This window comes from Monodelphis domestica, chromosome 6 (assembly GCF_027887165.1).
Source record: "Monodelphis domestica isolate mMonDom1 chromosome 6, mMonDom1.pri, whole genome shotgun sequence".
NCBI lineage: Eukaryota > Metazoa > Chordata > Mammalia > Didelphimorphia > Didelphidae > Monodelphis > Monodelphis domestica.
Window position 1 is genome coordinate 170,702,144 of NC_077232.1, and position 21,645 is coordinate 170,723,788.

At 37.9% G+C, this 21,645-nt stretch overlaps 1 protein-coding gene across 1 annotated transcript in view; it reads right to left on the reverse strand.

The window, feature by feature from the left end:
- Nucleotides 1-21,645, reverse strand: part of SLC7A11 (solute carrier family 7 member 11) — a 126,993-nt gene that overhangs the window by 82,407 nt on the left and 22,941 nt on the right. Inside the window, exons 4-6 of the mRNA XM_007496316.2 lie at nt 17,874-17,999; nt 14,298-14,397; nt 5,853-5,897 (exon numbers count right to left, since the gene is read on the reverse strand). Of these exons, the coding sequence (XP_007496378.2) occupies nt 5,853-5,897; nt 14,298-14,397; nt 17,874-17,999 (271 nt within the window). The remainder of the gene's footprint in view (nt 1-5,852; nt 5,898-14,297; nt 14,398-17,873; nt 18,000-21,645) is intronic.

Consider the following 21,645-nt stretch of genomic DNA (forward strand, 5'->3'; position numbering starts at 1 on the left):
TCTGACTCTAATGGTATGATTATTTCAAAGAGGTACTGGAAGAAAAGCCCTTTGTAAATCTCTAAGCACTGCATAAATGTGAGATCTTTTATCAGAAAGAGAGCTGAATTTTAGTCAGAGAACCTGAGTTTGAATCCCAGCTCTATCACTTTCTATCTCTGTGACTTTGGGTAAGTGATCTAACCTCTGGGTATCTCAATTTTCTTATCTGCAAAATGAGGTGGTTGGACTGAATGTCTTCTAAGGTTTCTTTTGGCTCTAAATCATTGCTGACATGAGATTTTGGAAAAGTTGTGCTAATTTTTTTTCTCTTTGCTCAGATTATTTGACCTTCTATTAAATACCCTTAAATTCCCTTGAAATTATGAAAATCACCTAAGAAAGATTGATTGATCCCATTGTGTGGTGGGGGTGGGGTGTAGGGAGGCAGTATTTGTTTTTCCTTGTTTAATAATTGAGATATCACTGGGTTTTCTCATCCCACAATCTGTTAGACTTTTTTTTTTGTTTTCCTAAATTCGAAGAAAGCTGTCCCTAAGCCTTAATTGACCCAGGAGGTCAATCCATTAAGCTGTAAATCCATACTTTGTAGGGTAACCCCCTAGTTCTCTGAAGGGAGAAAGATGTTTGCCAATGTGAGGGAGTCAGGGCCCTTAAAGCTTGTTGGATGTTCTAAGGAACTCTACACAGCCCCATTTATGAGGTATATTTCCTAGGTGCTGTCTCCTTATGTATCTTTTCTATACTATGGCTAAATAAATAAACCCCCCCATCCTCTTGTTAAATGTTGAATTATTTATGAGTTGTCTCATTTCATTTTATTATTGGAATAAAATTATTAGGGAACTAGTATGAGTCAAGCCCAGCTCACCATAATTCCTAATTGTATTTGCCCCATGCAGGTTTCTATTATCTTGGACAACATCGTTTTACCTTAGAAGATAGGAATCAATTCGTAAGAAATCCATGTATTTTGAAGATTTAAAATCCTTACTTTTTGTCTTAATCATAACCGTAAGACAGAAGAACAAGGGCTAGGTAAATAGGGTTAAGTGATTTCCCCAGGGTCACATAGCTAGGTAATGTCCAAGACCAGATTTGAATTCAGGTCCCCCTGATCTAGACTTAGTGCCTTATCCACTGTGCCACCTAGCTGCCCTCCTAATATATAATTAAATAAAAAAGTCTTCAAGGAAAGCTAACTGGAATTTGACTACTCAAGAATTCCTGCCCAGAAAAAAAAAGTTAACTTTTGATGGATTGTTGAATGGTTTTCTAGTAAATATAAAAACACATCAGGAACCATAAAAATGAGAGAGGAAGGAACAATAGGAATTGTGGTCAGCATTGGAAATTTGAAAAATAATTTCTCCCCAAATAGTGATTTTTTTTTCTATTCTCCTCAAAAGCTTAAAGATGTTAAGAAAATATTAGGAGAAAAGAGCTAAGAAAATGCTATTGTTCAGATGATTCACTTTGCCAAAGAAATAAGGGCAGACTGCTCCTTAGTTACTTTGCCCCAATGGCTCACTAGTGTTTAGCTTTTCTGGGTAAAACAGGTGCCCTAACCATAATGTGAAAAATGATGTATGGAACCTTGCGTCATTGTTTCATGGTGGCCTGAGATTACCTTGGCTTCTCAAAGACTATGCCAATGAAGAAAAACATTTGACTAACCTCCTAATCCAGACAGGCTTTACATCCATGCTAGGTGATGGATTATTCCTTGTCTGGGGACCAGTCTTGCTAAGTTTAAAGAGTTTTACCAGCTTGGACTCAAAGGTGGTGAATTTTTCATCAAAAGCAACTCTCACAACACCTCCAGAGAGTATCAGTAGAAGGAATATCAACACTGGATTACCAGTCCTTGAAGTACTAACCTGGAGAAATGGAGTGTTATAATAGAAAAACAAAAACAAAAACACAACAATGGTTATAATCAGTGGACCTGAGCTGAAATCTTGGCTTTGCTATCGACTACCAACATTAGCTTGGGGAAATTATTTCACTTCTCTGAGATTCAGCTTATTCAGCTATAAAATCAGAAAGTGAGGGCCTGGACAAAATAATCATTTCAACATCTTCTATCACAAAATACCATTAAATGAATCTAAACCATACCATATAGAGCTAGGCTAGAGGGAGACAAAAATATCAGTAACAGCTTGCCTTTTTATGGTACTTTATGGTTGGCAAAGCTCTTTACATACATCATTTCACTCAATCCAAAATCCAAACTAAGATAAAGATCCTGGACCACGAGGGCTTTCACAGAAGTAACTACTCTCCAAGAGTCCTGTCATAGTCCAAATCAGCACTTGGCACTTTTCAAATTTAGCTCTTTCCACCACCTTATAGCATGGTACAAGACTTCTTACCAAAGACAGTAGGTGAATCTATCTTTTTTATTATGCCCCCAAATCATGAATCTCTCATTCCACTCATGCATTTACTTCATTCAAGGAAGTACCATGCCACATATTTCAAATATAAATAGATCTAAATGGAAGTCAGTTCAGACAATGTGAAATTTATAGCACTTTCCAAGTCTTCTGACTGAGTTGTTCTTGTGAATTGCATATATACAATGATTTTAGGAAGAATATCCCTAAAGAGTCAGACATATGTGTGTCTACAATCAAAACCTCACTAGGTGATTATGCATCAGCCTCAAGTGTACCATTAGACCTAGAGTCAAATAGACCAAAGATTTCTGGCTCCATCATTGAGTGACTTAGGGTAAGTACCTAACTCATTTAAGCCTCAGTTTCTTTCTTTGTAAAATGGAGACAATATTTATGCCTCCTATTTGACTAGACTTATTTGAGAATCAAATGAGATATCCTATAAAAAGCACTCTGTATCTGTAAAATGCTACATAAATATCACATATTATTAATGGATCACTGGGATGAGGGTAACGTAGGAAAAAAATTCTATTTGTTACTATACATTATATGTTACAATTTTTAGGTTATGTCTCTGAAAGACAAAACAAACAAAAACAACTATGAGGTAAGGTGAATTGGTGTCTTTCACCAATTCTAATAGTTTAAAAAAAATGATTTGTTGAACTATTTTGAAGTTCTCATTTAAAAGTAATCCCTTAACTTGGATGTCATTAAAACCTCCACATCAGGGGCATCTAGGTGGAATGATTCTTTGAGTCTCTGAGGAAAGATGAGCTTATTGATCTCTGTGTATCTCAAGGGGAGTGATGGATTAGAAGAAAAAAAGTAGTTTGCAACCTTCCAGAGATACTGAAAAGGAAGAGAAGTTAGTGAGGTTCCCAGTAAGTGAAGAATTCTTCCATACCCCATTGAAAACCACAAATCCATCAATCTTTCAAGCAAATCATGTCTTCTCAAGAACTCTTCAAGCGTGCCATGGTATTCAAAAATCAAATAGATCTAAATGAGGTTAATTGAGACCCTGGGAAAATTTTGGTATAATTCAAGTTCTATAGGTTGTTATTCAAAAACCAGGATAAAAATGTCCTTTGCCAAATTTCTTTATTGTCTGCCAATGCAGCATGTCAAAAAATTCATAATTTACCTCATTTGAATTGAGAAACTATAGCTACTCAAAGTGTTTGATCCAGTTTTTCACTGAATCTCTTATCTGGACAAGATCTCAGGGAACAACCAGTCAAAAGCATATCCAAACAAGGATCGACTCTACAAAGTACACAACAAGTGATCATCCAGAATTTATTTGAAAACCTCTAGGAAAGAGAAGTCTAACAATCCCTAAAGAACTTGATTTATTTTCTGGTTAGTCTTAGTTAGGAAGTTCTTCCTTAATATTGAGCCTAAATCTTTCTCTTCTATTTCCATTGAGCCAACTTGGCATAATAGAAAGAATATGGGAGGTAGAGAAAAAGTGTTACAAACAATTTTTTTTTAATCTCATTTTATCCTAATTACAACCCTGGGAAGTAGATGCCAATATGGGGATATTAGCCCAATTTTACAGGTGAGGGAACTGAGGAGGGAAGAGGCTAAGAATTTGTTCAGTCATACAACTAGTGAATCCCTGAGCACAGATTTGAATTCGAATCTTCCTGATTTTCAGGCCAGGGCTTTGTCAACTATCTTTTCCCTCTCCCACAGGCTAGCTTCTGGGTTCAATTCCCAGTTTTGATATTCACTGGGTGATCCCCAGTTCAATGACTTAATCCAAGTTTCATCTGTAAAATGGAACCATAAGGTTTTATTACCTACCTTATAGGATTATTTTAAGAAAATATTTGGCAAATCTTAAAACCCTATAAGAAATGTGGAGTTGTTATTATCATTCCACTAATTGATTCTAGTTCTGTTTTATAAAGCCAAGCAAACTGTCTAATCCTTTTTCCAGTTGACAACCCTTCAGAAACCTAAAGACAGTTTTCTTGTGACTCCTGAGGCTTCTCTTCTCTCAGCTAAACATATCCTGTTTCTCCAAACAAGCAGTATGTAGGACAATCCAAACTGAATATACTATTCCAAATTCAGTGTTAGAGGGAAACTATCATCTAATTATTTCTAGCTAAGAATGTAAAATTTCAACAATGCTCCAAATTTTCCATTAGATGAAGCTTAAACTCCACCTGTTCAAAACAGAACTCATTACTTGCAAATCCTTCCCTCCTTCAAACATTTGCACTGCCCTCTTCCAGTCGCCCAGGCCCCCAATGTTCATGTCTTCCCCAACAAGGGGCTCCCACTCATCCCTCACATCCATGCGTTGCCAAGTCTTTTAGTCTCTCATTTCATTACCTCTCTCACATGTGCCACCTTCTCTCTTCTCCTCACTCCCAGAGCTTCCATCATGGTGTAGGTCCTTATCACTTCACACTCAGCCTATTACAATAACCTGCAGATTGATCTCTGCTTCAAGTCTGTCCCCATTTCAATCCATTCTCCACTTAGCTGCTGAAGTGATCTTGCTAAAACAAGCCTAATTTTATCACTTTCATACTCATAAATATCATTAGCTCCCTCCCGATTACCTCTAGAAGCAAATATAAAAACGTCTTTGGGGTTACTAAAGGCCATTACAACTTGGCCCTTCCTACCTTTTCAGTTCTCTTATCCTTTATTCCCTTCCAAGAATTCTATAAGCCAGTGACACTTACTTTTTTGGTGTCTCTTGCAGAATTCATTCTGTGTCTTTTCATTGCTTGTCTCCTATGCCTAGAGTGGTCTTCTTCCTCATGTAAACCTCCCGGATTCTCTGGCTTTCTTCAAGAGTCATCTCTAATCCCACTTTCTTCAAGAGGCCTTTAATGTTCATCTCCTGTTCCCTGCTAGGGCCTTCCCCCTGAAGTTACCTGTCAACTGCTCTCTACACATATATGTGCATACACACACATACATTTATATATGTGTGGGTATGCATGTATGCATAGAAAACTTCACCTTGTTCTAGGGCTGGGGGGTTCCTTATGCTCTCAAATACAATCCTGAAAAGACTAATTTTCCATAAGCTCTCTGAATAACTGAAATCATTCTCTATAGGAAATCTTCTTGACTACTGGGTGATTTTGGAGGTAGGGAACCCGCAAATAAACATTATATTATGTACATAGGAGCCACTGGTCAAAAGTTCAGCTACATAAGATGAACCTCTGCCCATTTGACTTTTATACATCCAGAACCACACACTAAGAGTTGACTTAGTTACAGAAATAGAGTACAATGAGGTTACTTTATTCCAAAAATAACAAATCTCCCAAGCAAAAGTCAAATAAATCTCATTTACTTAGTGGGGCGGGGTTGAGATAAACAGCACACACAATTGCCTGTGCTCTAAGCTGGCATTCTACCTTAAAGAAATGTTTCAAAATGAAAGTAAATGTAGGTACTTACTTCTCTGGATTTTCTACTTCTTCAGTAACAAAGTTGAGGTAAAACCTATTAAAGAAGAATTCAATGAGTTGGAAATAAGAACTAATGAGATTTCTCTAGCAATTTAAAGTCCACAAAGTAAATATAAACTCCTGGAGGAGAACTTAATCTCCTTGAGGGCAGGGACTCTTTCACTTTTCTCTTTGTATCTGTTTCAGTATCCCCAGCACCCAAATTGTCCCTAGTAGGGGGAAGTTGCTTAATAAATGCTTGTGGAATTGAATTGAATTGAATTGAATTAGGTAAAACTGACTACAAAGCACTATCATTTGAGCTCCATTACAAACTGTACTCTAGTTACTATGAGGATTAAGACTTACTCTGAAAATGTATTTAAAGTGAAAAGTCACCTTTTCTGTACATACTATTTTGCTCATTGCAATTTCTTGCAACTAAGAACTTGACAAGATGAAATAACCATTAACTGGGTGAATGAATGTGGGTACCAGCTCTGGGTATGCCGAGATGAAAATGTCTTGAATTTCTGCTTGTGAAGGCTCAATGTACTTAAAGCCTTCCATTAACCTAGGACAAAAATCATCAAACTTGTCACACTCCATCTCTGTTAAATGTCGGACTCCATTCTGCAACAAGCAAGCAATGTTTAAGACCCAAGGGCTGAATATTTGGCAAGGTCTGCTTGGAGAAGTGACTTTCGTGTAAGGACATTGAATTGGTCAGTCAAAAGTGACAATATGGATTAGTTTTAAGTTAGTACCCAAAGTGCCAAGTTTTCATTTGAATGACTAAATAGCAAGTTTTAGAAACTGAAATTCTAACCAGAGGAGGAAAACCAGATGTGATGAATACTTCTACATATAATACGTATTCTGAGGGATGTGATTCATTGGTTATGCTCCAGAATAACTGAAAAAAGTGAGGGAAAGGGGAAGCAATATTTCTTGACATAATACATTTATAAAAAGGGAGTCAGTTCCTCCTTCACATTAAAAAAAAAAAACAATGCTTTCTTGAGGAATACAAAGAACTCAGAAAAATGGGAAGTAGAATACTATAGATTCATATATGAAGTGCATCTCTAATAGATATCTGGTCCTTCTCTCCCTTATTATTATCATTATCTTTAAACTAAGGTTTTTAATTTTCAGTCCCATTTCTAGTCAATTCCAAAACTTAAGGGAAGAATAGATTATTCTAAGAGATAGTTCTTTGATCAATCCTCTAATTTAATTTATCATTAATTCCTTATTTCATAAAACTTTACATCTGACCTCAAAAACCAAAGACTGCTTCTCTGCTCTGGCTTGAACATATCTTCTATTCTAAATAATTGAAGGCTACAGCCTACAGATCCCCTGTCTTGGGAGACCTGGGCAAACCAGGTTTTGCCCTTTGCCCAAAGCAACATCAATTCTGCCAGTACAGTGTTACATCCTATATATCAACGAGTCGGAGAATATGTTTCAGAGAATCCAGATGAATACAAACACTAGGCTAAAACTAAAGCAACATTTGATAAAAATCAATGTAAAGTTTTATTCTTGGGTTCAAAAGATTAACTTCACAAATATGATTAGAGAGTGATTCACCTGAAAAAGATGTAGAGGTTTTAGTGGACAAGTTCAACTGACTAATTGTGAATTCTTTTAGCCAAGGAAACTATTGCAATCTTGGGCTTTTGAGACTTAGTATGTCCAGGACTAGGCAGATTGATAGGATCAAAAGATCATACATATAGAGCTGAAAGGGACCTTTCATGACATTTTATAGGACAGGAAACTGAGGCCAAGGGAAGTTAAGAGTAAAGTCACATAGGCAATAAGGGACATTTATTCCTCAAGCCCAAGGGAAAATATTGAAGGCTTTACCTAAAAAGTATCTTCCTAGACAGAGCCTTCACTAGAAACTAGTACCCCTGCACCTACAAGAAAGAGTAGGGGACAGGATGGAAGACAAGTAGGCAGATTCTTTAAAAGGCTGAGAATTCTAGCAATGATGCTACTCAAAGATTTGGGAGTCTAGGAGTTTAGCATAAAATTCCAGGTAGAAATGGGGTGGGGCTAATTCTTAGAACCAGCTATGTGGCCCAATGGGAAAAAAAAGTGCTAGGTGTGGAATGAGGAAGGCCTGAGTTCAAATCCTGCCTCTAATATTTACTAGTCTTATGAATCTAGGTGAATATCCTAACTTCTCTGCATCTTGGCTGCTCCCACTGTAAAAAGATGTTAGATTCAACATCTTCTAAGGGCCCTTCCATCTATGCTCCTATAACTCCAGGGACAAGAATAGTAACACCACAAAAAATTCAATTAAGGACCAGGGAAGACAGAATCCCTTAGACCATTTATACTTCACCAAAGGATAAGGGGGTGACCAGAGAGAAGGCCATTACAGATTTCTCTTATGGCTTTTTATTTTATGATCTGCAAAGATCTTTTTGGGTAAAAATAAGAAAAAGCTTAAAAACCAGAGGGAAATGTGGCAGTCATTAAAGAGACATCATGGTCAGGGCAGAAAATGGAAGTTAGCATCTATTTCACTTGGAGATCTTGAGAATGAATACTGGAAGAAAATGTTGTTGAAATGAAAAGGAAAGCAGGTAAGGAAGCTTTGCATTCACAGAGGGAAAAAGGTCAAGCAAGGAAAAGAACAAAAAACTATGGAAAATGTCTGGCAAGAGACAAAGTTTGGCATCCAACCTAATGACTTAAGTTCCAGTTTTCCTTGTAAACTTTGAACAAGGTACATTTAATGACTATTGAATCACAGGAGATAATCTATACATCATCATTTAGGTTCTAGGAACTGTGTTTAATACTTTACAAATAGTACCACATTTGATCCTCATACCAATATTGTGAAGTTAGTGCCATTATTATTATTTTACAGTTGAAGAAACTGAGGCAAACAGAAATTTGGTGACCTACCCAAGGACATACAGCTAGTAAGTTTCTGAGGCAAGATTTAAACTCAGATTTTCTAGACTCCAGACCCAGGGTTCAATCCACAGAGCCACCTAGAACCTTCCAGGTAGTTTGAACAACTAGAAACCAAAGAATCAATCTCATATGGCTCAGTAGACAGAACATTGGACTTGAAATTATGAGACATGGAAATTTTTGCAAACCTCGATGAATGTCAGCTATTGTATTTATTGCTGTTTTGCCAAAATATTCATAAATCCATGCAATTCGATCCATACACTTTAGCATTCAGTTGGAGACAACCATTTTGTTTCTATTCTTGTGTAAACTACACTTGGCAAGTAACACCACTTTTGATGAAAGAGCACTGGATCTGGAATAATATGTTGTTCTGTCATTTCAGTTGTGTCCAACTCCTTGTGACCCTATTTGGGATTTTCCTGGCAGAGATACTAGAGTGGTTTGTCATTTCCTTCTCTGACTCATTTTACAGATGAAGAAACTAAAGCAAAAAATGACTTTCCCAGGGTCACACAACTAATAGTAAGTCTCTGAGGCCAGATTTGAACTCAGAAAGATGAGTATTCTGATCCCAAACCTGGCACTCTATCCACTGCACCATCTCTGCATCTTGGAGTAATATGATCTAGGTTCAATTCCTAGCTCTTGCTATTAATGAAGCATGAATTTGGTAAAGAGACTGGGTCTCAGTTTTGTCATCTGTAAAATGAGAGGATTAGATGAGATGACATCCTTTCCAGTTCTAAGCCTATGGAACTATCACTCCATCTGCACACCCTCTCCCAGAAGTAAAAAATGAGAGATTTCTGTTTAACCATCACAGAAGTCAAGGGATCAGACACCCGTGATGCATTGAGCAAGAATGTACAGCCTGAAAAAGTTACAGCAGTGAGACAGGATTGCTTAGAACACTGCAGGTGACATGGAATGTGTCAGGAAAGGAGATTGCTTCAAGGCTAATGCACATACTTGAATAGCAATGAAAAAAAATGCCCTCAGAATATACAAGCAAATATTTCACACGCATGCCCTGGGAGCTTGCCAGTATTCTTCCAATATATTGTAGTGCTTCTTTTAGGAGACTTTCCCATTGCAAACCCAGATTAAGCAGGGAAAATGTTCTTTCAGTGCCTTCTGCCTAGAGAGAATTAAAAATTTGAGCAACCAGCTATAAACTCCAAAAGGCATTCTGAAGCGACTGGAGTTGGTTATTAAAGCCAGGAAGAAATTTAAGGGTCCCCTACTTTAGCCAATGCATTTTATAAAGGAGGAAATTGACACTCAGAGAAAGGAAGAAACTCACCAAGAGTCTTACCGTGAGCCACAACCACTTTCATTCCTATCATTAACCCTGACATGGAGAACAGCTTGGTTTCAAAACCAGATCTTCTGACTAGAAGATTCATGGTTTTCCCCAGGCCTAATTTTTGGCTACTTTTAGCCTCTGTTCTATCCTCTTCCCCGTCCTCAGAACCCCACACAGACACACATGGAGATATAAACAGACACACACACACACACATGCACATCACCTCTCCCCTCACCTCAAAGTGTCCCTATCCAAAATATTCCATGTTAGTGTATCCTTATGTGCTGTATTGTTTTATTCCTATAACATGATTTTCATGTTTTAATGAGATCCATTTATTTGTCCAGTCAGCTCCTGAAAGGACAGTGTCATGCCCTGCCTCAGGAAGGGGTAGAAAGAGGTACTGGATTTGGAATCAGGGGACCTGGATTCAAATTTCACCTCTGTGTCTATGCTTATGTGACCTATGCTTAAGAGGGATAACTCACAATCCCTCTTGGCCTTACTTGCTATATTTATCAAATTAATGGATTGGGCTGGATGAAACTTCAGGTCATTTCCATTTATCTATGATCCTATCCCTGAAACATGTTCCACAAACTTTAATGTATTATAAAAATGCATTATATATAATGTATTATAAAAAATAAATGTATTATTACTACCTACACACTTGTTATATTCCACCCACCCTACTCCCAGAAGAATGCAAATTTCTTGGCAGCAAAGACCTTTAATTTTATTTCTTTTTAAAATATTTCCAGTGCCTAGTACCAAGCCTAGTACATGGTAGGGGCTTAATGAATTATTGCTGAATTTAATTTAACCAAATGGAATCTTATTCAAATGGATATCACCAAAGACACTAAGCATATCTATTTATCTAGCTAGGTATATATGCATATCTAAATCTCTCTGTGTGCATATTTGACTTTGGCTAATCATAAGAGCAGTGAGCTCCCTGTCACTTGAAGTGTTCAAGCAAACACTTGTAATTGTAGGTTGAAAGAGATTACTGCGTTGGGAGAAAGATGAGGTATCATCTCCCAAGTCCCATGAAAATTTTAAATAAATTCTCAGTGTCAAATATTAAAATTAATTTGGATACATCAAATGTCAAAGGAAGCAAGCAGCCCAAAAAGAAGGTTGGAGCAAGGGGAAATCAATCTGTTGTTAAAGTCTTTTTTCAGTAATGTCCAATTCTTTGTGACTCCATTTGTGGTTTTCTTGGCAGAGATACTGAAGTGCTTTAAATATATATCTTTTTACAGTCCATTTTACAGATGTGAAACTGGGGTAAACAGGGCAAAGTGCCTTGACCAGGGTCACACAGCTATCAAGTGTCTGAGGTCAGGTTTGAATTCCTAAAGATGTCTTCCTGATTCCAAGCTCTGTCCATTACATCACTGAACTGCCCAAATTCCATGTTCATTTCTTGCCACAGTCAAAGTCTTTCCAGATCAGTTGGAAGTTTCCTATGCTGTTTTTTTTTTATGTTTATCATCTTTTCTGTAACCTGTTGGGCTCACCTACATATAACTCTCAGCAAAATACAAGGTCGTTTTTCCTATGTTGTCTTAGTGCAGTAAAGTAGGCTGGGGGGAAAAAGGGATTTTATCTGTGATACTTGTTATTCAGCTCTCCTAATAAAGTAATAAATACAAAGACTCAGTCTTTTAGCTACTTTGTTGTCCTTGTGGGAAGTGCTTGAAAGGCAACATTTCAGTGATAAATAAAGACTCTAATCAGTTTCTGTGAATATTTCTATTTCCAGGTATTTAAGAAACTTAAGAAACTTGTAAAGGTCCTTTGAAGTGGTCTTGGTCTGTCCTATACAAGTGAGTTTATTATCTTGGTTTCCAGTCCCTGTCTTTGAATGTCATCTTAACTCTTGGGAGTCTCTGACTGATTTCTTAATCTGAAATATTTTCCTTTCTCATGGGAACAGGGAGAGAATTAATCACTATAAAAGACTCTTGAGAACTTCACAGAAAAGATATTTTGACAAGCAAGGTATTAATATCTATTAAGAATAATCACAGGCAGCATACTGGACTGCAAGTCAGGAATGTCTGAGATCAAACCCCATCTCTGAAACATAATATAACTGAGTCAACTCAGGCAACTACACTGAATCTTTCTGAGCCTCAGAGAGCTTGTTAAGAGAATATGTGATCTGTTTATGGAAATTCTCCCACCAATGAAATCAGAGGTTCTTGGCATCAATGACAGAATTGTTGTTGAAAAGGTATGGATTTGTTGTACAGTTTGCTCATGTAAAAAGGTAAACCAAAATTGAGGAATACCCTTTGTTTCTGGTTTGTTACTTCTTTGCTCAAAAAATATTCACTGACTGCCTATTGCTTAATTAGTTCATTTTAAACTACCCCAGTACTTGGGCAAGTCACTTAACCCCCATTGCCTAGCCCTTACTGCTTTTCTCTCTTGGAACCAGTACCCAGCATTGATTAAAAAATAAAAATAAACTCCTCCAGGCTCTAAAGTCCTCTACAACTTGGCATCACCTTCTCCTTCCATTCTCATCTCCTATTTCTGAAGCCACTATGCCTCTATGATGCAAGTACCATAAACGATACCATGGTCACATGGCACACCACCAATTGAGGTGGAGAAAAAGACAGAATGCCCCTGGCAATTACCACTTCTGCTCAGGCCACTGAATAGTAGAGTAGCAAAATAGAAGAGGGCAGGAGATCCCCACCTCAGCCCAACATTCTGTACTCTTCTGCTTTAACTAATTAATCTTACTCACTAGGTGCTAAACTATTGTTTCTCCATTGTTGTTAGTGGACTTACTGCACTCTCCAAACTCAGCACCCTAGAACAAAATTTCAGTTTCCCTAACTGTGTCACATTGTTCTCCTCCATGTACTGGACCTCTCTATGCTCCATAAATAAATACTCCTCTCTCATATCTCCATGCCATTGTTCCAAACTTTTCTGAGCCGCAGAGAGCTCGTTAAGAGTATATGTGGGGGGCAGCTGGGTAGCTCAGTGGATTGAGAGCCAGTCCTAGAGACAGGAGGTCCTAGGTTCAAATCTGGCCTCAGCCACTTCCTAGCTGTGTGACCCTGGGCAAGTCACTTGACCCCCATTGCCTAGCCCTTACCACTCTTCTGCCTTGGAGCCAATACACAGTATTGACTCCAAGACTGAAGGTAAGGGTTTAAAAAAAAAAAAAGAGTATATGTGATCTGTATTATGGAAATTCACCCACCAACAAAATCAGAGGTTCTTGGTATCAATGAAAGAACTGTTGTTCCTCCCCTGCTCCATCTATGTTGCATCTATGTGGCACTGTCCACACTGCCCCTGTGCCTGGAATGTCCAGCTTCCTGTTTTCAACTAGTGAATTCCTACTTGCACTTTAAAGACGAAGTCAAATGCCACCCTCTTTAAGAAGTTCATTCCTGATGATAGTTAGATCTTCCTTGCACAAACCTCCCATAGTGCTTTGTCCTTATTTTCTAATGCACTTTCATGTAATATTGTCTATTACCTCTCTAATAGAAAAGTAGCTCTCCAAAGGCAGGAATGATGATTTCCTTAAATGTTCTATTCGTCTCACAGCAAATGTGATCTGCAAAGAGTGGCCACTTAATAAATGGTTAACATTTGAAGTAATAGATTCCTAGTTTTAGGGAGCAGCTAGGTGGCACAGGGAATAGAGTACCAGGCCTGGAGTCAGGAAGACATATGTTCCTCAATACAGATCTGGCATCAGATACTTACTAAGCTGTGTGACCCTGGGAAAGTCACTTAGCTCTGATGGCCTCAGTTTCCTCATCTGTAAAATGAACTGGAGAAGGAAATGACAAACTAGTTGTATGACTCTGGGCAAGTCACTTAACCCTGTTTGCAAAAGAAATGGCAAACCACTCCAGTGTCTCTATCAGGAAAACTGCAAATAAGTTCACAAAGAGTCAAGCACAACTGACAACGACAACCACAACAACAAACACAATTCCTAATCTTGGAAAAATGGCATTTACTATCAAACAAATCACATTGTTGTTTTAACTCTTGTATGCTGTTTGGACGCAAAAGTAGACCAGAGTCAGGGGTTGAGTGAGGAGGTATTCCTGGTTCTCACTCTGTATTTCTTCATTCCAAATAAAGAACAAACACAGATATTAGATGCAACCTCAAAAACAGCAAAAATCAACTCACCAGCCAGCATATGCATACATTCCATAATAAAAAGCCAATGGTAATCCCATAATGCTGGCATCATTTCCTGAAAAGGCATTTCTAAAGTGTTCTGTCTGACCTAGAAAATCAAATGAAAATAAATAATTGTATAAATTGTCAGATAGCATTGCTTTTTTTGAGGGGGCAGTTTGGTATAATGGATAGAGAAAAGGCCAGCCTTGGAGGAGTCAAGAAGATTTATCCTCGTCCTGTTTTGACCCAGACCAGCTATGTGGCTTCACTTCTTGGTGCTCCAGGTAACTCTTGAGAACTTGAAGTTATAAATGAGTTAGAATTCTGTATTAGTACAAGAGTTTCCAAATTTCCAGCGTTCCCCAAGTTAATGAAATCATAGACCCAGTACAACGATAACAACAAAAAGATAACACAATCATTATGGCTCAAATAAGAACGTACTTTTAAGAGTATTGAGAAAAAAAAAAAAGTAATATTCCCAAGCAGTAGTTCTCAAGGCACCTGTGTTAAGCATTTCACTCTGAATATACTGACTAAGGTTACAAAATACAGTGGAATGAACTTTGAGGGTAAATCCAAAGCTCTGGGTATGAATCTTACTTTATGACTTACTACCAGGTTAGCATTGCAAAAGATATCACTTACTATAAATCTCTGGGCTTCATTTTGGGAAAATTGAGGAGGCTCTAATGGATGAATTCAGAAATCTAGGGTTCATTCCATCTCCATATCTATGGTCTTAGGATATCTGTTGACACTAGAAATTACCCTAACTGGCAAAAACCTACTCTTCCACTCCTGCCTCATCCCTAGGAAATGATAGCTAAATTAGAACTGACTACCAGGTGTCGTAGTCTCAGAGATCTAGTGTTTGAAGGCACCTCAGAGGTTATCTAGTCCATAGATGTCAGACACATGAAACCCAGAAACACTTCTAATTAAAATATAAGTGGGAAATGTTTAACAGAATAAATAAAATATCATAGAAAATGTTCATATAATAATACATGTATATTGTACTATATCAATAAATAAATATGATAATAATGTAATATAGAATATATAATATGTTATATATTAATATATATAATAATCTAATATAATAATTATTTCTAAGTAATATAAAGCTTGTAGGGATTCTTAGGTATATTTCAGTGGCTCTATTGTGTAGAGTGGCCTGTTCCTATTTTAATCTGACACCATTGATCTAGTCTATACGCTCAATGTACAGAACAGGGAACTTGAGTCTATGAAAATTCAGTGACTTGTCCAAGGTAATAAAGATAGTAAAAGTCAGAGGTGGGATTTGTACCTAGGTCCTTTGACAAGTGGTGATCTCAGATGAATGGCAAAAAACCCATAAGAAGGAGCCAATAATTTTCCTCTGATGGTAAAATTCTTCCACATATTACATTTTAATACTAAGTTTGAATATTTAAAAGGTATCACTAATGTTATCCTCTCTCCTCCCTCTAAGTAACTACTTTTTTAATATATTGTATATTTATTTAAATGTGTACGTTGTATCTCACCCCTTTCTCCCTTCCTTTCCCCTCAGAGAAGAATTTAAGCACCTAAAAACTTAGGGACATTTTTTGTTTTGTCTTGCTTTAAATCATTATTTAATAGAGATAATAATAAAACTTAGCTCCCTGGTTATTTTTTTTATTTTTTTAAACCCTTACCTGCCACCTTAGAATCAACACTATGTATTGTTTTCAAGACAGAAGAGTGGTATGGGCTAGGCATTGGGGGTTAAGTGACTTGCCCAGGATCACACAGCTAGAAAGTGTCTGAGGCCAGATTTGAACCCTGGGCCACCTGTCTCTAGGCCTGGCTCTAAATCCACTGAGTCACCCAGCTCCCCCACTCAGGATTGTTATTATGATCAGATGAGAAAATAGTCATAAAAATGCTTAGTGCAGTGCCTGGTTCGCAGTAAGTGCTCTATAAATGTTTGCCACCATCATGATCATGATTTATTTTTTGAATCCCTGGTATCATTATATATATTTAATAAAAGTTTGTTGACTTAATTTCTGAATTGAATGCAGATTGCCAATACAACCCTATCTCTATTTCTCTATCTCTCTAAAATTCCTTGGGGGAATTTTAGCTCTGGCCCCCCTTTCTTGGCTTATTACTCACTGCTCCTTTGCATGTACTCAACATTCGAGCCAAACTTGTTACTCACACAATATTTCATCACCCATGTCCATGTCTTGGCACACTTTGTCCTTCATGTTTGGAATATATTCCTACTTTGCATGTTCCCTATAAAATCTCTAGCTTCCTCCACAGCCCCTCTCAGGAGATAATTTCTATCTGAGGCCTTTTTTGATCTTTCACAAGGTTAGTGCCTCTCCCCATTCATGTCCCCTTAAAAAAAAAAAAATATATATATATATATATGTATGCATATAGAGAGAGAAGGAGTTATGTATATATACATATATATATAATAGCCCTAGCTTGTATTTATTCAGGTATAAATATATATCTTTCCAAATATTGTCATTTTACTTATGTCTTTGTGTTGTTTCCTAGATAGAATATAAACTTCTTGAGGGAAAAACCCATTTTATTTTTGTCTTTTACACTGCTACCTGACATCCCCTCTCCAATGCCTAGCATAGTATATGAAACAGAGTAGAGATTTAACATATATTTCTTGAATTGAATTGTATTAATTAGGATTTTTATGTAAATAGACACCTACGGGGCAAGGCCTTTGCTTTTAGTAAAGCTAAGCATGAAAGGACCCAGCTTGTGCGTGCTTCAGTGCTTCACCTCTCCATCTAGCCAACTGCCATGAAATCAGGGCACATCCAAGTTAGGCATCTTGTCCTGCCAATGCTTGTGTGTCCCACAATATATATCCTATCCCCCTTTCCTTGCTTGCTCTTCACCTGGAAATAGCTACGAAATCAGTGCTATCATCCTTACTGCAAAAGGCTCAATAGAAAAGAAGACAAATTAGGTGCTGGGTGCCTGGGAAATGACTAAACAATTTGCTCTACATGAATCTAATAGGGTATTTTTGCATTGATGAAATGACAGTTATGTGGAATTCAGAGAAATGTAGAAAAAATGGGAACTGATGAAGAGCAAAGTAAACAGAAACAGGAAGATGACATATATGTACCCTGCCAGCAAGAGAAATGTAAAAGAGACAAAATGCTCTATTTTTAAAAGGCAGGAAGAATCAATAAACTGTGTAATATGAAAGAAAATGAAGGGCACAGATTAACTGATCATAAAGGATCTTTCTAGGTCTAAAATTCTATGGTTCTTAGAGAAATTCCATTCCACACTTTTTCCACTGGGAGAATCCAACATCATTTCCCTTTTTATGAAAGGTCCAAGCTTCATCCTCTTGTTATAGACTTCAGCTGTAAATACCATCTCACCCTCCCTCCCCCCAAAGTAGCAGCACTTCAAATCAATTAGATGATGGTATAGAGCTTAAGTTGCACAAGCAGACACTAATTAAGAGATTCTGCTAGTGCTAGCTCAAATTTGGTGGGAGAAGACAAAAGCACATAAGTAGTTAAAAAGCATTGACTTTCCAGTGCCTACCTTTAATTAGTTGCATAATTCCAGGGACTATAATTATCAGAATTGCTGTGAGCTTGCAAAAGGTTAAGAAAATCTGGATCCGGGCACTCCAGCTAACGCTCATGCTATTCAGGACCATGACAGTGGCTGCAAGGAAAGAGGTTGAAAAGTTACTGAAGAAAGTTGCTACAGAAATGGAAATATGTACCTTCCAGCTTTCTTTCTCTCTCTCTCTCTCTCTCTCTCTCTCTCTCTCTCTCTCTCTCTCTCTCTCTCTCTCTCTCTCTCTGTCTCTTTGTTTCTCTCTCTGTGTCCCTTTTCTTTGTCTGTCTCTCTCTGTCTCTCTCTCCCTGTCTCTTTCTCTGTCTCCTTTTCTCTGTCTCTTTTTTCTATCTCTGTCTCTCTGTCTCTGTCTCTCTATCTCTGTGTCTCTGTCTCTCTCTTTCTCTGTCTCCCTCTCTCTGTGTCTCTGTCTCTGTATCTCTGTCTCTCCCTCTTTCTCTAATCTTCCTCTCTCTCTCTCTGTCTCTGTCTTCCTCTCTCTGTGTCTCTGTCTCTGTCTGTCTCCTTCTCTCTGTGTCTCTCTCCCTCTCTCTGTGTCTCTCTCTCTGCCTCTGTGTCTCTCTTTGTTTCTCTGTCTCTGTCCCTCTCTGCCTCTGTCCCTCTCTGTCTCTGTCTCTGTCTCTCTCTCTCTGTCTTTGTCTGTTTCTCTGTCTGTTTCTCTCTCTGTCTTTTTGTTTTCCTGACTCTGTCTCTCTCTGTCTCTCATCTTTTTAGAACATTTTTTCAGTTATATAAAAGACCAGCTTTCTTGATGCACCAGGCCCTCCAGAATTCAGTGACCTTTCAGTAGTTCACAACTCTTTAAAAATCAACCCCTTGGCTCATGTCTTGAACATCAAAAAGTCTTTGACTTCGAAGACTCCAAATTCTATCAAGTTTCAATATTTATTATTTATGTTACCTTGAATGAAGATCTTAATCTCCCTTGCCTCAGTTTCCTTACATGTAAAATGGGAATAATCATATTTACATTACCTAACTCACAGAATTATAGTAAAGCAATATGTAAATAATGATTATTGTTATTAGTTCTTCCTACCACTACAGCTGAACTAAAAATGAGTATTTGAGATGGAGGATGATGGCTAAATACAATAGGATAATAAATTTAATGAGAAATGTTTTATAACAGAAAGAGGGCTGTCCTTGAGGCCATAACAATCTGAATCCAAGTCCCGCATATTGTGCAAATACTAGCTATGACCTTCCTAAAGCTTTTCTGACCTTTTCAACTCCCTATTCAATTAAATGCCAGCATCAAATATGAAACCCTCTGTTTGGCATTCAAAGCACCTCAAAAATATCCCCTTCCAATCTTTTGACAAGTTACTCTCGTCCATATGCTCTGGATTCCAGTGACATTGTTGCTCCAAAAAGACCCTCCATCTACTGACTGTGAACATCTTCATTGGCTGTCCTCAGGCCCGCAATTCTCAAATTCTCTCATCTCCACCTCCTGACTTCTCTGGTTCCAAGTTTACTTTCTACAAGAAGTCTTTCCTGATCCCTCTTAATACTAGTCGCACCATCCTCTTGTTGATTATTTCTAACTGACCTTGCTATATAGCTTGTTTGTAGATAATTGTTTCCTTGTCGTCTCCCCCAGTAGACTGTGAACTTGACTGCTAAAGACTGTTTTGCTTTCTGTTGTTTTCCCAGTAATTAGCACAGTGCCTGACATATGGTCAGCCAGGTTCCTGCCTACTTAATAAATGTTCCTTGACTGACTATATGACTATGAGTGAGTTACTTCAACTCAGTGCTGCAAATAGTTTCCTAAAGCCAACTGTTGTTATGAAGAAGTGGGAGGAGTTTCTATACCAGGAGTCCCTCCACTCTGAGGAAATATGAAAATAGATTTAAAGCACTACGGGACTTGTCAACTTGTCAACTAGTCCACCTGTCTCATTATTCAGTAAGAGATTATTTGATTTGGCCAATGTCACACAGGTAGTCAGCGGCTGAACTGAGATCATATCCTGAGCCAAAAAAATAGAGACAGATATTTATGCTTGCAAAGATCCTTAAAGGTAGCCTTATCCAACTCCCTCATTTTATAGATGAAGAAAGGGAATCCCATAATTCAAATGTTTGTCAAGCTCCTTCTTCTGTATTCATATACTACCAAATGATCTATCTATTTAGACCCATGTCAGTGAACCTATGACACGAGGGCTGGAGCATGCAGGAGGGGGCAGCTCCCTTCCCCCTCTCCACACACCTCTGAGTACATTTCTCACATCACTGGCCCCTCTGCCCAAACGCCCAGCGGGAGCACTTCCTCCCTCCCCTCTCTGAGGTAAGGTGTAAGACTCACATGTGATGTGAGGGTACTTGGTCTCTAAAAGGTTCACCAACATTGTTTTAGACTCTATCTTTTTTCTTCTCCCTAGGTCTTGGAGCATCTAACTTTCTTCCCTCCAAAGACTAGGTTGATGATGGAGTGATCTGGCATACTGCATTGGAACATGTGTGGGGATCAACTTGTAGGGATCATCTCACCAACCATGTATGAACTTAAACTTTACTCTGTGGAGGGAACCCTTGCAAAAGAAAATGAGCATCCAGGAGATTCTTGTTGGTCCCTCCATGAGCCCTGACTGCCTACCATGATTGATGAAAATAAATTGTCTCAAAGAAGAATGGCTACTGAACAAAAGCTACCCATGAACAAAACTGAAATGGGAAGAACAACTTTCATTCTTAACTCTCTTCTTTTCAGGTTCAGACAGTTTTTCCTTGGATTTCCCAAGAGTTATAGTGTCTATTATGGTTTTTGATAATCAGAGATAACAACAAGCACATGGGCTGGTCTATGTGGCTCTAAGACTAAAACTCAAAGCCCCAGATCCCTTTGTTTTGCCTGATGTTCCTTTTCCTGAGCACAGATAAACCAAATCATAATCATGGAGACAACTTTTGGAACCCAGGAGCTGCCTCAGGAACTGGGGTGCTAGAAGATTCCTTAGATGGTCCTGAACAATGGCTAAAGTATTCTGTAACTCTTTCAATGGTTCCCAGAGCAGAACATTTCAAACAATCGTCAGATCTGATAAATGTGATAAAAATGACTATTGTTTTATATCTCCATCGTAAATGGAGAAAATAGAGTATGACATGTCAAACTGAATGTCACAGAGACATCTCAAATGTAACAACTTTAAAACTGAAATTATCATCCTTTCCCTTGAACACTTCCCTTCTTCCAAACTTCAGTATTTCTAAGGTACTACCAACTTTTCAGTCTCCTAGGTTTGTAACATTGGCATTATTCTAATTCCCTTATTTTTCTTCACTCTCATTTCTAAGATGTGGCCAAATCTTTCCATTTCCTTGTCTATCCATCATATCTCTCCCATCTAAGCCCTTCTCATTATTCACACAGCTACCATCTGAATCCAGGACTTCATCACCCATTGTTTAATTATCTCAACAGACTTCTAATTGCTCTCCCTATCTTAACTCTCCTCATTTCAGTATGTCCTACATCCTGCTGCCACTGTGCTCTCCTAAAGCACAGATCAGACTATTCTTCCACTCAACCAACTCCAATTACTTCCTATTATCTATAGAATAAAATATAAATTCTTTTTTTTATCTTTTAAAGCCCTACACAACCTAGTTCCAACCTTTTTTTTAAGCCTAAATCAACATCACTTCCCCTCCGGCACTTAGTAATCACCAAACTGACCTTCTCTCAGTTCCTCAAAAAGGACCCTCCTTCTTCACC